General features: G+C 45.7%; 1 protein-coding gene across 3 annotated transcripts; it reads left to right on the top strand.

Moving 5' to 3' along the window:
• The first annotated feature begins 1144 nt into the window (after positions 1-1144).
• Positions 1145-14865, top strand: ap2b1 (adaptor related protein complex 2 subunit beta 1). 3 transcript variants are annotated; one of them, XM_070982533.1, is made up of 22 exons: positions 1145-1271; positions 2759-2813; positions 2971-3076; positions 3499-3634; positions 3762-4007; positions 4084-4274; positions 4507-4728; positions 5014-5134; positions 5457-5552; positions 5878-5993; positions 6136-6301; positions 6447-6545; positions 6677-6936; positions 7467-7659; positions 8902-8943; positions 10013-10165; positions 10436-10581; positions 11032-11161; positions 11275-11359; positions 11730-11816; positions 12638-12792; positions 13103-14865. In XM_070982533.1, the coding sequence occupies exons 2-22, from the start codon at positions 2777-2779 to the stop codon at positions 13175-13177; spliced, it is 2862 nt and encodes a 953-aa protein (XP_070838634.1). In that variant the 5' UTR covers positions 1145-1271; positions 2759-2776; the 3' UTR covers positions 13178-14865. The 3 variants fall into 3 exon arrangements, with proteins under 3 accessions (XP_070838634.1, XP_070838636.1, XP_070838637.1); XM_070982535.1 differs by lacking the exon at positions 8902-8943 and having other exon boundaries at positions 1168-1271; XM_070982536.1 differs by lacking the exons at positions 12638-12792; positions 13103-14865 and adding an exon at positions 12255-12385 and having other exon boundaries at positions 1168-1271.
• Positions 14866-15749: the final 884 nt, after the last annotated feature.

Below are 15749 nucleotides of genomic sequence, written 5' to 3'. Positions count from 1 at the left end.
TATTAGTAACTGCGTAAGTTACTGTTTTGTGTTTCATGTTTTGCATGAAACATGAATGTTAATTAGATTTACAGTAACAAAATCAGAAAACAACCCATTTAAAATTTGGTACAAATTAAATAAATGGACCTTGTGCTGAAGTCATGTTTACAACAGAAAATAACTGAACTGATGAAGTTCAGACATAAAAAGGCTCTATAAACTACTTATTTCATTGTTTTCATCATTTGTTTGAATATATATGTCTGTGGTCTAAGTTTGATTTATATTTGTATTGATAAATTTTATTTTATTTGCTCTATTTTCTCAATATAAAATGCTAAACAACAGAAATATTTCACTTTAACTTTGATGGAGTTAGTCTGCCATGCTGCCAACAGGGGGCAGTAATGTCAGCCGTGCAGCTGAGCCTCCTGGTTATTTCAGGCTGAGACAAAAAGAATCAGTAAAAGATCTCATTGTGTAAATTCAGTATATCATTATTAAATTATTAGATTGTTAATACTGATGCATCAATGCATCTATCAAGCACCGCTAGTCTGAACTAATTTATATACCTTTGTGTATTACTATACTCAGATTCTTGGTTTTGTATCATAGTATATATAGTTTGTTTACATGTTTACTGAAGTAAACAGTCTGAGTGCTTCTCACTGCAAACAATTAGTTAAATGTAATGAATTTCACAAGGTCGTGAGGCTCAAACAGACGGATCACTGAGGCTCAAACATTCAGGACAGCACTCAAATCACAGCCAAGACTTTCCTCTCGTGTTACATTCAAATCGTAGGAATTTCGGGACACAAGCAGTCACGATGGGATGTTGTTTTTAAATGAAAAGCTCAGTCTGAATTAAGACACAATGCTTGCACTGATTTAGTTTAGCTTTTAGCATAAACAACAATAGAGCTGATTGTTTGTCCACATCATCCACATGCAGTCGATTACGGGTGGCATCACTGCATCAGATGACCTTGTGTGTGCCCCCTCTACAGCGTATAGTGTCCTCTTCATTATTTACAGATGCAAACCATATGAACCCGATCCATAGTCACCTAAAAAGCACTGGATCGGTCGAATTCGTCTGTGGAACAATATATTCCGGATTGCATTATTTCTACAGTCTGAGCTCAAGCGGGAAGCTATACAGTTTCCGATGACATTGAACGCCCCATTGCACTCCATATTCTCCATCTTCCTCCAACTAGGAAAGGGACCAACCTGCGTCTTCCACCCACCGTAACATTTCCCGCTGACATACAAGCAGCCAGGTATCTGAAATATTTCACCGTTTTAAAATTTCTACAACGTTATTGCCATTTTCTGTGATTTCGTGTCGATCAGTGACCTGGCCAGCTCATCACATAGCGTTACATTAAGGTTAGCGTCGCTCCTGTCAGCAGCAACTGGGCCGCTGATCACTTTCCTGATCTGATGTCAGATTTACGTTAATGCCACAACGCTACAAATCACACCGGACTGGAAAAGCTTGCTGATGCCGGTTACCTCACAGCTGCTTGGTAGCGTTATGCTAGTTTGTCGTTATTCGCTAGCTAGCATCGCTCGCCCAGAGGTAGCGTTAGCGCCAGTCAGTGAACTGCATATAACGTTAGCATGCAGTAAGCTAACGTTAGCGAAGCTAACTGAACATCACACCCAGCTCATCATCGGGAATGTCACGACTAATAAAGACTCAGCTGTGATTTAACGAGCGGGTGGATGAGATGAACAGCAGCTGTATGTTGATGTTAAAGCCGTGGAATCGTTTGAGATGAAACGTTAGTGAGTTAGACTTCAGTTTTATGTACGTAAATGCAACTTGCAGATGTAAGTTACGTTAACGTTAGCTAACTTCCGTTCACTGGAATGTGTTTTGTAGTTAGCATCTGGAGTTAATAAGCTTGAAACATATAACCAGATGGTCATTCAGCACAGCTCTGTGGGACTGTTTGAGTATTTGACATTAACAGCATCCTTCAAACTGTACAAAACCGTCCTGTTGGATTTAGAGGAAAATCTCAGCTCCTCAGAGACAGCAGTCAAGAGGCTGAATCCACTTCACGCTTTAATCTGTGTGTTCACTGCTTGTGTTGTCTTCGTTAGTTGTTGATGAACTGGCATCCATAAACAACCTGATGTTGACATAAAGTCCACGGCCACGTGTATATACCTGAACATTTCACCTGTATGTGATTGGTGAATGTCGCTCCAAACCCACGGTCTGTTCCGCGCTGCTCCATCAGCCTCCACCCTGCTGGGACTCCTTTAACAAACCGCTGCGTCAGATCCACGGCTCCCAGCAGCACCAGTGAGGTCAGAACTGGTATTTGGGGTGAAGGTCTGGTGCCTGCTCATCCCAGAGGTCTTGAGGTTGAAGTCACACTCGTCGGCATCAGTCTGGAAACCATTTCTTTATGGATCCTGGTTTGTGCAAAGGGCAGTCGCGTTCAAACAGGAAAGGACCCTCCCTAAATGCTGACAGTTGGCCTAAAATGTCTCTCTGTGTAGGCACGCGGGGGATGTAGCTTAAACTACAAAAATCACTGTTACATATCATGTAAGTTTACGGCTGTCACTGAGCATTCAGCCGGGTGGGAATCAGCCAAACACAGACCCTCCATCAGACCGTCGTATGGTTCATCACTGCAGACACGACGATTCCAGTCCAGTGGTTGTGTTTTACACCACTACAACAGACACTGAGCACTGAGCACTGTGATCATATGCTGACAAGACCTTCTTCTTTCCTTCTGTACAGACGCAAAGGACCACAATCATGACGGACTCCAAATATTTCACAACAAACAAAAAAGGTGAGGAAGACAGGAAGTGATGAACTGTTACACTGTGCTGTTATCTGACTCATGAAGAAGTCAGTTAACCCTTAAACATTCGCTTCAAGTAGCTTTAAGGTTTGAAAAATCCTCTTATTTCACACTGATGGTATATTGAAACTGATTTTTCTTACAGGGGAGATCTTTGAACTGAAGGCAGAGCTGAACAATGAGAAGAAGGAGAAGAGAAAAGAGGCAGTGAAGAAGGTCATTGCTGCCATGACTGTCGGCAAGGATGTCAGGTACGGCGCAAAATTTCACCTCTCAGATAAACCAAACCATTCTATAAATTAATAACCGCCTGTGGTGTGTCCAGCAGAGGAGGGCGGTACTGTCCTAAAATCATATCACAGTATTTCAGAGTATATCTGAGATAATCATTTTCTTGACGATGTGACGAAATACAGAGTTAGTGATGATTGTTGGAACAGTGTTCAGATGAACCAAGAAGGTTTTGGTGAGTTTATGTAGTTTTTTCCACATTTGAATGAAGTGTAAAAAGTATCAGTAATAGATATTCGAATGGTTCGAACCTGTATATTAATAAATGGAGCTTATTGTTGTCTAGTTCTGACAGCCTTAGCACACGTTGGTCTTTAGGGTGATTTATTTCTCACTTTGCTCTCAATATCAAGTCTGACCAAGTCTTCCTGTTCGCTTCCAGTTCGTTGTTCCCAGATGTGGTGAACTGCATGCAGACCGACAACCTGGAGCTGAAGAAACTGGTCTACCTCTACCTGATGAACTATGCCAAGAGTCAGCCTGACATGGCCATCATGGCCGTCAACAGCTTTGTCAAGGTGAGGCCCTAAACGAACTTGTTTAATGCTGCCAAACTGTAACGACATCTGCACTCAGGAGATAAATCTAAATCTGCTGTTCTGTAATCTTTCTCTCGACATGTTTGCCGATTGTCTTTCCCTCCAGGACTGTGAGGACCCCAACCCTCTGATCCGGGCTCTGGCTGTCCGCACCATGGGCTGCATCCGGGTGGACAAGATCACCGAGTACCTGTGTGAGCCGCTGAGGAAGTGCCTGAAGGATGAAGACCCGTATGTGAGGAAGACGGCGGCTGTTTGCGTGGCCAAACTTCATGACATCAATGCCCAGATGGTGGAGGACCAGGGTTTCCTGGACTCTCTGAGAGATCTCATTGCTGATTCAAATCCCATGGTAGGTGTCGCTTCATCTCGATGTCATGCTGTGACAAACGGTGTGATTCAGAGTTTGACTAACCTCCATCCTTCAGGTTGTGGCCAATGCAGTCGCTGCCCTGTCTGAGATCAGCGAGTCTCACCCCAACAGCAACCTGCTGGACCTCAATCCCCAGAACATCAACAAGCTGCTGACGGCCCTCAACGAGTGCACAGAGTGGGGACAGATCTTCATCCTGGACTGCTTGTCCAACTACAACCCCAAGGACGAGCGCGAGGCCCAAAGGTAGCCACGCCCACTACAAACTCCACTCATTGGTTTGATTAGTTTTTAGGGATTTTATGACATTAGCTAGAGCCAGTGTGATGCTAAAGAAGAATGCTAACAGCTTAAACATGTCCGAGCAGACACGAGCCCATGCAGTCAGTCCACCGCCGTCCTTTTTAAAATGAACGATGCCGTGCTTCATGTTCACGTCCCTCGCTGACTCTCACCTTTATCTCCGTCCCTTTCGAAGCATCTGTGAGCGCGTCACTCCCCGGCTGTCTCACGCCAACTCGGCCGTGGTGCTGTCAGCTGTCAAGGTGCTGATGAAGTTCTTGGAGCTGCTGCCAAAGGACTCTGACTACTACAACACCTTGCTTAAGAAGTTGTCCCCACCGCTGGTCACCTTGCTGTCTGGAGAGCCTGAGGTCCAGTATGTGGCTCTGAGGAACATCAATCTCATTGTCCAGAAAAGGTGCGTGATCACAAACAGCAGGAGTTGGATTGACCCCCTCACTTCTGCAGTACAACCCATAATACTACACACTCTCAAAACAAAGCCCTCTTCCTGTAAGAGTGAATGTAAATGTTTGGTCCTCCAGTAGAACTTCCTCTTTTTCAAATGTAACTGTGACATAAAACCACCGTCACGCATTCGATGCTTTCGCCTTCTTGAACTCCACCGCTCCTGACGTCTTCTGTCAGTCTTTTGGATCAGGTCTTCCTGCTGTCTGATGTGTAGTGTGTTGCTCGTGTGCAGGCCTGAGATCCTCAAGCAGGAGATCAAAGTGTTCTTTGTGAAGTACAACGACCCGATCTACGTGAAACTGGAGAAACTGGACATCATGATCCGCCTGGCCTCTCAGGCCAACATTGCCCAGGTACCGAATATGGAACATGACTGGGAGCTTTGTTAGGAGGATACGGATAAGGTGTTCTCTTTACCAGCTATACAGACAGAGACTCTTATGTGAGTGTGTGTAGAGGGTGTATTCAGCATTAAGTCTTGTGTTCATGCTGCTGCGTATACTGAACAGCTGGCTTTTTATTGTTTATGTTGTCCTTTGTTAACAGAAGGTTGAGCTCATCATTTTAACAAAGACGTCAAACTGGACCACAATCTATGAAGTTGTGTTCAGTGTATGTGTGTGTGTGTGGTGTCGTGGACAGACAGTGTAAGTCAGTGCTGCTCTGTCCTTCCAGGTGTTGGCTGAGCTGAAGGAATACGCCACAGAGGTGGATGTTGACTTTGTGCGTAAGGCTGTGCGAGCCATCGGACGCTGCGCCATCAAGGTGGAGGTGAGAAATGCTTGTCACTGATCTCTGACGGCTTCTCATGCACATCGCAGCATGAGCATCTTAGTTCACTTCAGACTGTCAGCAGAGCATCTGACAGCACGGGCAACCACTGAATTTAACTCCACACAGAAAGATTAAAACTAAAAGTCATGATCCAGTGACGAATTCTTCAGGTGTGTCCCTGATGGCGATAGCTTTGCCCGTCTCATCCCTGTGAGGTTACTGAACAGCTGATTCTACCTTTCAATTTAAAGTCTTCTGTTTGTGGAGAAACCACTGAAAGCAAAGTGATGGTGACACGGTGCCTCTACCTGTTCCTCTCCAGCAATCAGCTGAGCGCTGCGTCAGCACCCTGCTGGACCTGATCCAGACCAAGGTCAACTACGTGGTGCAGGAGGCCATCGTGGTCATCAGGGACATCTTCCGCAAGTACCCCAACAAGTATGTTTCCCCCTGAACCCGAGAACAGCTCGACTCATTACGATTAACTAACCGCTCTGACGTGCTCTCATGCTGGATAACTCGTCAATCTGTCGCACGTCACAAGTTCCACTCTGACCAATCAGATCCTGGTGTTCTTCAGGTATGAAAGCATTATCGCCACACTGTGCGAGAACCTGGACTCTCTGGATGAGCCTGACGCCCGTGCCGCCATGATCTGGATTGTTGGCGAATACGCCGAGAGGATCGACAACGCCGACGAGCTGCTGGAGAGCTTCCTGGAGGGCTTCCATGACGAGAGCACCCAGGTGGGTCCATCGGAAAAAGCACACAGCTGGTTTTTACCTGCCAACAGGGCAGCCATAACAGCTTTCCACCTCCCACAGCGAGGATGAGGAATGGGAGGCTTTGTACTCTGAAGGTGTACTAATATAACTGTGCTTTGATTGACAGGTCCAGCTCACTCTGCTGACGGCCATTGTCAAGCTGTTCCTCAAGAAGCCGTCAGAGACTCAGGAGCTGGTGCAGCAGGTCCTCAGTCTGGCCACGCAGGTGAGTGGCTGCTTTCACTCTGAAGACGTTCGGCAGCTCGTCTGTGGTGGTCCTCAAGATCTAATAACAGCGCCAGGAAACACAGAAATATAATTCACAGCATGAGTGTTACCTCTCGTGTCGCTCTGCAGGACTCCGACAACCCCGACCTGCGCGACAGAGGCTACATCTACTGGCGTCTGCTGTCCACCGACCCCGTGACGGCCAAGGAGGTGGTGCTGTCAGAGAAGCCCCTGATCTCAGAGGAGACGGACCTGATCGAGCCCACCCTGCTGGACGAGCTCATCTGCCACATCGGCTCTCTGGCGTCCGTCTATCACAAACCTCCCAGCGCCTTCGTGGAGGGCAGCCACGGGATCCACCGGAAACACCTTCCCGTGCAGCACAGCAGGTCAGACGCTGCTGGAGATCCACGCTTCAGCTCTTCTTTGTTTAAACTCACACGGCTGCGACTGCCTTCAGCCACCTCGCCTCTCTTTGCACTGAAACATCCAAATATTTGTTTAAAGGATATAAAAACTTTGAATCAGCTTAAATGTATTTAACAGCTGTTTACCTGTAATATCCTGCTTGTATTGTGGGAAATTTGCAAATCACTGATTTATGGCAATGTTGGATTTTTATGATTTTGGCAGTTTTCCAGTTGATTTTTGCTTCATCACAATGTGTCAGTGTCACAGTTTGAAATGACATAAATGATGATTTAATCCATACTGCCCACTCTTTCTTAGCAGTGAATGTCCAAAGCCTGACTGAACTGCACTTGTTTAAGTAGTTTTTGTTCACACCAAACAGAACTTTGATCGACACTTTTCTATATTTGTTTCTGAACGCAGGAAGTCTGAGCTTGAGTGTCGGCACATTTCTGTTGGTAGCAGACTTTCTTGTTTCTCACTGTGCTCCTGCGTTCTCCTGTGACAGCATCGATACAGGCGAGAGCCCGGTGAGCGGTGGGCCAGCGGCCGCCATGGACCAGCCGCATGTGATCCCCAGCCAGGGCGACCTGCTGGGCGACCTGCTGAACCTGGACCTGGGCCCTCCAGTCAACGTGCCCCAGGTCTCCTCCATGCAGATGGGTGCGGTGGACCTTCTGGGAGGAGGCCTGGACAGTTTGGTGAGCTTGACACACACACATTCATTTTGCTGTGGAAGGAAAAGACCCGATGAGTCCAACCGGACCGCTGATGACCTGAACGATGGTTTGGCACAAAATCTCCACAGCTGGAATTAAACACATCCATCATCTGATGTTCACACCGCATTTCTAAATCTCCATTTTTTAAATTCAAAGTTTAAATCTGTGACCCATTTTTAAAGATTTTTACATGTTTAATCCCCCACTGGGATGGTCCTGTTGGCTTTGAGGCTGTGGTTTTAAAAAAAAAAAACTACGATTCAGCATTTTGTCAAAAGTTCCCGTTTTCTCCAGAAGAAAGCTCAAATGTGGACTTCCTCCCTCTTGTTCTTACTGTTGAATACAGAAACAACAACTGATCCTTTGGTATGAAGGGAAAGATCGCTTTTATCTTCTAAACGTACAACAGTAAAGATTTTTTTTCTCAGGTTGTGATGAAAGTATATTTATAATTAATAAGCATAAAAATGACGTCTATCTATTCATAGATCTATTTGTAGTTTTGAAATGTCTTAAAAGTTCACTATGCAGGAAACATTTACCATCAGCAGGCGCGCTGGTGCACAGGTATCTGTCGAGGTGTGTGTTTATCGTGTGTTAATGAACCAACAGCTGTGTTAACAGCTGGGTTGCTGCTCTAATTAGCCGTCTTCAGTGTAGCTCGCTAATAGGCAGAGCAGTAGACAACAGTTAGCTGTTATGATAGTAACTACAACAGCGAGTAATGTGTCGAGTTCCAGACAGCAGTCAACAAGCCATCTGCATCATCATCATCATCATCATCATCATCACCACCACCACCATCACTCATTAATTAGTCCTGACCTCAGTGGAGTGCTCTTATTGGCTGGAGGCTGCACAGCCACTGCAGAGTACACACTGTGGAAGTGAAGATCACTTCCTCTGAGTGTGTTCATTGTTTCTGTCCTGCATAGTGAACTTTTAATGTGTGAACATGACGTGTTTTATCCACATCGAGGGTCGGTACGCTTTGCTGTTTTTTCCTCTTTTAACGGTCACTTTTCCACTTCTCCAAGCCGCTGGAATAATCAGACTTCTCGATAAGATTTTAAAGTCTTATTTTAACCGTGTGGAGTTGCTGTTTTCCCAGATGGGCTGCGGTTGCTAAGGAAGCCTCTGTCTCTGTCTCTGTCTGTGTTCTGTGTGTTTGGTCTGTCTGTCTGTCTGTCTGTCTCTGGGGGCCTCTCTTCTCTCCTGTAGCTGGGGGGAGACCTGGGCGGAGGTGTTGGGGGAAGTCCAGCAGTAAGTCAAGCCCCTCTGTTTGGCAGTCTGCATGCTGCATGCTCGCTCAGTTTAACCCGCCGCGCTCTCAAACCAGCTTCTTCAGTTTTCACCTTCAAGTCTTCAAAGCTGTTTCTGTCTCTGTGCGCTCACATACTGTCAGCTACAAGACCAGACGGGGGTTCGGCGTGTTTTAGCCCATTTTCTGTCGGGAAAAGCCGCCGCCACCAACTTCCAGCTGGATAACTGAACAATTCTCACAGTAGGTTTATGTTGTTCCGTCAGCTTGGCATGGCTGACGGTCCTTAAGACTCCATTACCCATGATGCTCGGTCATAGAGAGGTGAGAATCAGAGCGGTAGCAAACTTAAAATGCTTCATCAGTGCAGTCAGTGACACGCAGTGCTGCTATGGCTGAATTTATCCAAAATGTACCCAGAATCCTGAAGTGAATTCTTTTACGCTGCAGAATATAAAATGTCACAGAAACATTCGTTGGTCGGTCCATCACAGGGACGGTCAACATATGACAGTGGACGCACTCTTTAAAATGTGGTAAGTGTTAATTTCTCTGGGTGTTGTAGGGCAGTGTGGGTAATACTGCACATCAATCACTGCTTTATGGAAATATGAGATAAGTCAGTGGATTAGTGGAAAACAGACATTCAAATCTGGCTGTTTGATTCATAAATAACTGCTTTATTAGAGAGCTTCATGAAGCTTTTATTGTTATTTCGTCTGCTGACTGCTCTGAAAAGTCAAAACCTTCAAAATTTTAAAGCCACTCGACTGACTGTGCTGTCTTTATAATAAATGGGATAAAACACACAGAACCTCCCGGTCAGGTCCTTTAAGTTCACGTCACCTTTCAGCTCGTTTACTCTCTCTGTCGTCAGCGCTTCGGCCAATCACATGAGCTTGCTGTAGTTGAGATGTTGTTTTCTTCATTATCGCTGAAGTGTTTTATTGTTTCCTCCTTTGGCCTCAGACCGTCTGTGATTCTCTCTGTAGGTTCATAGCAAAGTCAAGTTGCCAGTGATGCTCAGCAAAGTTACGCCTACTCAGTGTGTGTGTGTTGTGATTGCTTTAGGTGGGACAGAACTTCATCCCCTCATCCGTCCCCAGTACTTTTGCTCCGTCACCTACGCCAGCACCTCCAGCCGTCAGCAGCGGCCTGAACGACCTGTTTGAGCTTTCCACGGGCATGGCCATCACCACTGGAGGCTACGCCGCCGCAAAAGCAGTGAGTTGACGCAGCTTCAGTGTCAGCGGGTGGGCCGGGCTTCCCTGGAGTAATGGATGACGCATTCAGTCTGCACATTGCTCACAGTGAAGGCAGCACCACGGAGAAATGAAGCTTGGCCTAAACAGAAAGCTTTGTGTTGTTTACATCCCAGTGTAGAAATGCAGTGAGTGACGTGTGTTTGTCTGAGGTGTGTGTATCCTTCTTCATCAGCTGATCAGGTGGTTTACGCTCAGCACATGCAGAATTGATTGCTGGTGCTTTTGACAGGTGTGGCTGCCTGCGGTGAAAGCTAAAGGACTGGAGATCTCTGGCACCTTCTCTCGCCGCCAGGGCCACATGTACATGGACATGACCTTCACCAACAAGGCTCTGCAACACATGACCGACTTCGCTGTCCAGTTCAACAAGAACAGGTCAGTGAGATGACTCGCAGGAAAACGACAGCAGAAGCCGCCTTCACGCTGAATTAACACCTCTTCACAACAGTAGAGCTGCTGCACGAGACAGCTTCATTGATCTGTGGATTATATGCTGGAACAGCAGCAACTAAACACTGGGAAAGAACAAAAACACCTGTTTGGATCGTTCCACAGGTAAACAGGCTGATTGGTAACAGGTGAGAGGATCATGATTGGCTACGGCAGGGGCTCAGTCGATCCTAGAGGATGGAGCGAGTTCACCACTTTGTGAACACATGGACTCAGGAACAGTTTGTAGAGCTCAGTAAACACAGCTCATTTGTAATTGATTGTTTTTATTTAGCCTCTAGATGTTTTTGGAATCGTGGTTGTCTGTCGTACCTGAATACAGGTACTGAGAACCACCAATGTGTGATTTTTGGTTTGCTTGTTACCGTCGTGTAGTTTCGGAGTGATCCCCACCAGTCCTCTGCCCATTCACACTCCACTGATGCCCAGCCAGAGCATCGAGGTGTCTTTGCCCATCAACACCATCGGGCCAGTCATGAAGATGGACCCGCTGAACAACCTGCAGGTACAGAAGCAGTCACTCATAAGACGTTTGAACAGGCACCACATGTTCCACACCTGTTAGTCACAGCAGACAGGAAGTGTCAAACCTCGTTGTCTCGTGTTTCTCGTTCACAGGTCGCTGTGAAGAACAACATCGATGTCTTCTACTTCAGCGTACTCATCCCTCTCAACATATTCTTTGTTGAGGACGGAAAAATGGGTACGATTGTTATAGCTTTATAAAACAGCCTCACATCTTTCTACACCCTCACCATCACATCAGTGGTTAAAAAAACCATCCACAACCGTCGACGCCGCAATGAAATCCTGTTTGGAAAAATGTCATTTCTGTAGTTTGAAAACCATCTGTCTGAACTCTTTTTAATGTTTTCAAAGGTCGGTATCAACTTGAACTAAGATTCAAGTGGCGAATTTTCCAAAAGTTGCTCAGATTCAACCTGCTCAAGTTTGGAAATCAGACCTGCTGCATCATGATAGGCTAAAATACTCCCATTGTTTGTTTCTGTACGGATCAACCGTCCAATTGTGTGCTTCCACATCACCAACGTTTGTTTGTTTCCCTCCCTCAGAGCGGCAGGTGTTCCTGGCTACCTGGAAAGACATCCCCAATGAGAACGAGCTCCAGTACCAGATTAAGGAGTGCCACCTAAATGCAGGTAGGAAAGGCTGGCCTGAGTTGTAAATGATGCTTATGTATTTGTGCTATTGTTTGTGACTGCGCTCATATTTCATGCTGCTGGAGACTCTTTGGGTGTCAAACGAAAGGTCAATCAGAACATGATTTTCTTCCTGATGCCTTCATTCCTCACTTACTTGCCACTTGTTTTTCCAGCTGATCTGTCTTAACTCGCTCTGTTCAGAAACACACGATGCTCTAAAGACAGCGAGAGGCAACAAAAAGGAATAGACAGCCTCCTGACTCTGCCTCACGAGTCTGCAGGCCTGACACTGGAGACGTGTACACTCATACCAGTACTGGCCCCAGTATCACTACTGGACTGTCCACCTCCCAGCTGTTCCTCCAGCCACAGCTCAACCTTACGCCTCTGTCTGTTTTCTTTCTCCACCCACATGTCTGTCTTTGGATACTTCAGCTTTTCTTCTTCCTCTGCACCTGAAGGACGCCTCCATCTTCTTTCTCTTTAGGAGCTGTGCCACTATCGTCCTGTCATGCTCTTAGCTGGGCCCAGTGTTGTAGATGAACTGGTCTGAAGGTTGCCAGTCACAGTTCATTAAAGTCTTCGTAGAGCTCATTCTGTCAGTTCCCTGAGTGGCCAGTAGTCGTTTGCATTAGCTCAGGTGTCCGTTAGGGTTAGTCCCTGTCGCCATTACAGTTCCAGTAGTGATTACAGCCGTGTGCGCGTGTGTGTGTGTGTGTGTGTGTGCGTGTGTGCGTGCGTGCGTGCGTGCGTGCGTGTGTGTGTTTCTCTTTGTTCAGTGTGGTGTTAATGGCTTGATCTGGACTCTGGTCTTGCAGACACAGTATCAGGGAAGCTGCAGAATAACAACATCTACACCATCGCCAAGAGAAACGTGGAAGGCCAGGATATGCTCTACCAGTCCCTCAAGCTAACCAACGGCATCTGGATCCTGGCTGAGCTCCGCATTCAGCCCGGCAACCCCAACTACACGGTAGAGTTTTCAGCAGTCTGACAGCAGCTTTTAGAGTTATGCTGTCAGAGTGTTTATTTAAGACCTTTATAAGATGTCAGCCAATAGAATTTAAGACCTGAAGAAGGTCAGAACATGGTAACCATGGTAACCACTACTCATCAGCTGTTTGCCTGTTATAATTGTACCCTGAGCAGTAGATAATCATCCACAACCAGTTTTGTTTGAGGACCTACCTTTGAGTCAGGATCCGTCCTCCTGTATCTTCTCGTCCTGTTTGAGCAGCACCTTTCAGATTGAGTGTAAGTCTCCGTCTCCTCCGTCCCCACAGCTGTCTCTCAAATGTCGGGCCCCCGAGGTGTCTCAGTACGTCTACCAGATGTACGACTCCGTGCTGAAGAACTGACCGGCTCGAACGCTCGCCGACGCTGCTTCACCCTGACAACACGCAGCAGTGTTTTATCATTTTCTGCCGCCTGCAGCTGCCAAAACAAGGGAAGCCTAACAGTGACTGATGGACGTGAACTCATTTGAGGCGTGTTGTTGCTCTGAGAGCTCAATGAGGTAAAAATCAGTTAATGTCAGAGTGCTGAAGGTGATCACCACGCTGCACTTCTGTGTGACTGAAGTGAAACAGCACAAACACTGTTGATGTTTCCTTTATTTTGGCAGTTGAAACATTGTTCAATCCTCTTATTCAACTCTCCATTTTTGATTTTTACCTGCCAGTGAGAACATGTGACCATTCCATCCTTAACGTAGTGTCTTCATGTTGTGAAGGTGTAACTGATGGTGAAGCTGTGCTGAGTGGAAAGAAGTGTGTTTTATTTCGTACTGTGTGTCTGCTCATTTATTTTTGATACTTGCTTTGCTTCACTTGTACCTACAGAATAATGCCAGTGTTGATCTGTTCCTTTGGCCATAAGCGTGCGAAGAGTCGAATCCAATAATGTGTTTGTCTGTGGCTGCTCGTGGTGTCCACAGCAGTTTTGTCTCCTGGACAAGCTTACAGTTCCTGTTTGAGACATCCTAAACGGACAAACGTACATCACACTGAGCGGCACGCGTGTTGCTCTTTATCTTATCACGACTTAAACACGGCTTGTATTTAATAGGATTACTTAGAATTTGTGCAGCATTTAGATGGAAACTTTACTTTTTCCTTCGTAACTATGAAACTTTGTACAGTAATTAAAAAACTTTGAGTGAAATTCCAAAAAGTTGGACAAAGACCAGAGATTACGTAAGTAAACTGACGTAGCCACTGAGTCCTGGCTCCTCACTGCTGCTCCACACCTGTGAATCCTGTCTGTTTTCGTCTTTACTGGCTCTCCACCTGTCTCACCTTCCTCAGCATGTCTGGCTCTTTTAAAGCATTTTCTTTGAGGTCTTTTAATGGTCATAAAACACGTAAAGAAACAGATGATATGGATGCATTAGAGAATTTTAAATGCAAAGAGAAAACAACTAACAGTCTGCAGGCTGAGGAAGTGAAGGGATGCTAAGTGGAAAGCACAGACGTGTTTAAATTCTCCATTATTTTCAGCATCCAGTCTTTGCTCATTAGCTTGGAACCACGAGCACAAACCACAGCAGCGACTGATGATGCGAACACACCAGTGCCACTCCGCTGTAAGAATGAGAAATGCTGACGTCACATGCAGCTCCCCGTTTACTGTGACCACATAGTTGTACACGGCTTGATACGCCTGTATTTTCATTCCTATTTATTGTGCATCTACCTCTGTGTGCTTCTTTTTTAACTGGCTTCACTGTTGCAGTAGCTTCAGTTTAATGTGCTTTAAATGCTTCCAGCTTTTCTTTCCATAATGTTTTTGTAATCTTTCATGCCATTGTTGTTAAGTCAGTCTCACAGGACCAAGCATCCACTCCAGTTTAATGCCAAGCTTATGTCCAGTGTCAATATAATCTTCTAATGATGGCGTTACTCGTCCTATAGAACATTAGACATTAAGGCCCGAGTTGCTCCAGTACAGTCTAGTCCAGTGATGGTGTAGTTTGTGTAGCTAATAAATGAAAAATGTTTGGTATTACCCTGAAAATAAAATGAAACTCAATCTGTTCAACAGAAAAGGCCTTTTCACTGAGTAAGTTGTGCTATTTTCCTACATGGTAATGTAAAAATATATATATATATATATATATGTGCCTGCATGAGCCCATTAATCCTTTGTCATTCAGGATTTGTTCCATTTAAAAACTCCCAACTTCACGTCTGTTATATGTAGATCTCATGCTTTTCAAGCAGCAGCCCCACAAACAAACCAAGCAGGTGCCAGCAGCACAGAATGCATGGAGAGAGCTAACAAAGCATCTGTGCTGTAACCTTGTTGTAAATGAGTTGTTATTGTCACAGTACCACGTCAATAAACTGTTAAACACACGATGCATCGCTGTGTGCAAAGCTAAGCAGACTTCACATTTATGTGGAAATTTAAGCATCCGGTTTTCATGGAAATATTCCCGCCACAAAACTGAGAGACAGACTAACACAGTCCTGATTTTGGCGTTTTCATGGGACATGAACAAAAATAGATTGTCATATTATCTCATGACACATCCCGTTTATGCCACGTTCTCTGCATGCCAATGTTTTTCTTGTAAAGAGCGAAGGTGAGGTCCTGCAGTAAATATGGCCCTGTACTGTACCGGAAATGGACCACATGTCCAAATCCACTTTAAATACTTAATTACTTTACTTTAAACTGGTTTATGCTGTGCTCACATGGTGCATATTACCAGACTGTACTGTGTATGCTGCAGAGTGGAGCGTTGGAGGCAACAGGGTCCACGCACAATGCTCAGAGGGTGGGAGGTGACGGGGGTCAATAGGGGGCCCCTAACAGCTAAGTCCAGCCCTGAATACTGCAAAGGGACTCATTCCTGCACAATAAAGGGGCAAAAGGCACACAGTGACATGCAAACAGATGTTTTTCATGAAGTGAACATTCATCACT

The sequence above is a fragment of the Chaetodon trifascialis genome, chromosome 16, assembly GCF_039877785.1.
Source record: "Chaetodon trifascialis isolate fChaTrf1 chromosome 16, fChaTrf1.hap1, whole genome shotgun sequence".
Taxonomy (NCBI): Eukaryota; Metazoa; Chordata; class Actinopteri; order Chaetodontiformes; family Chaetodontidae; genus Chaetodon; species Chaetodon trifascialis.
The sequence above is the reverse complement of the archived record's forward strand: the minus strand, read 5'-3'. Positions and strand labels throughout refer to the sequence as shown.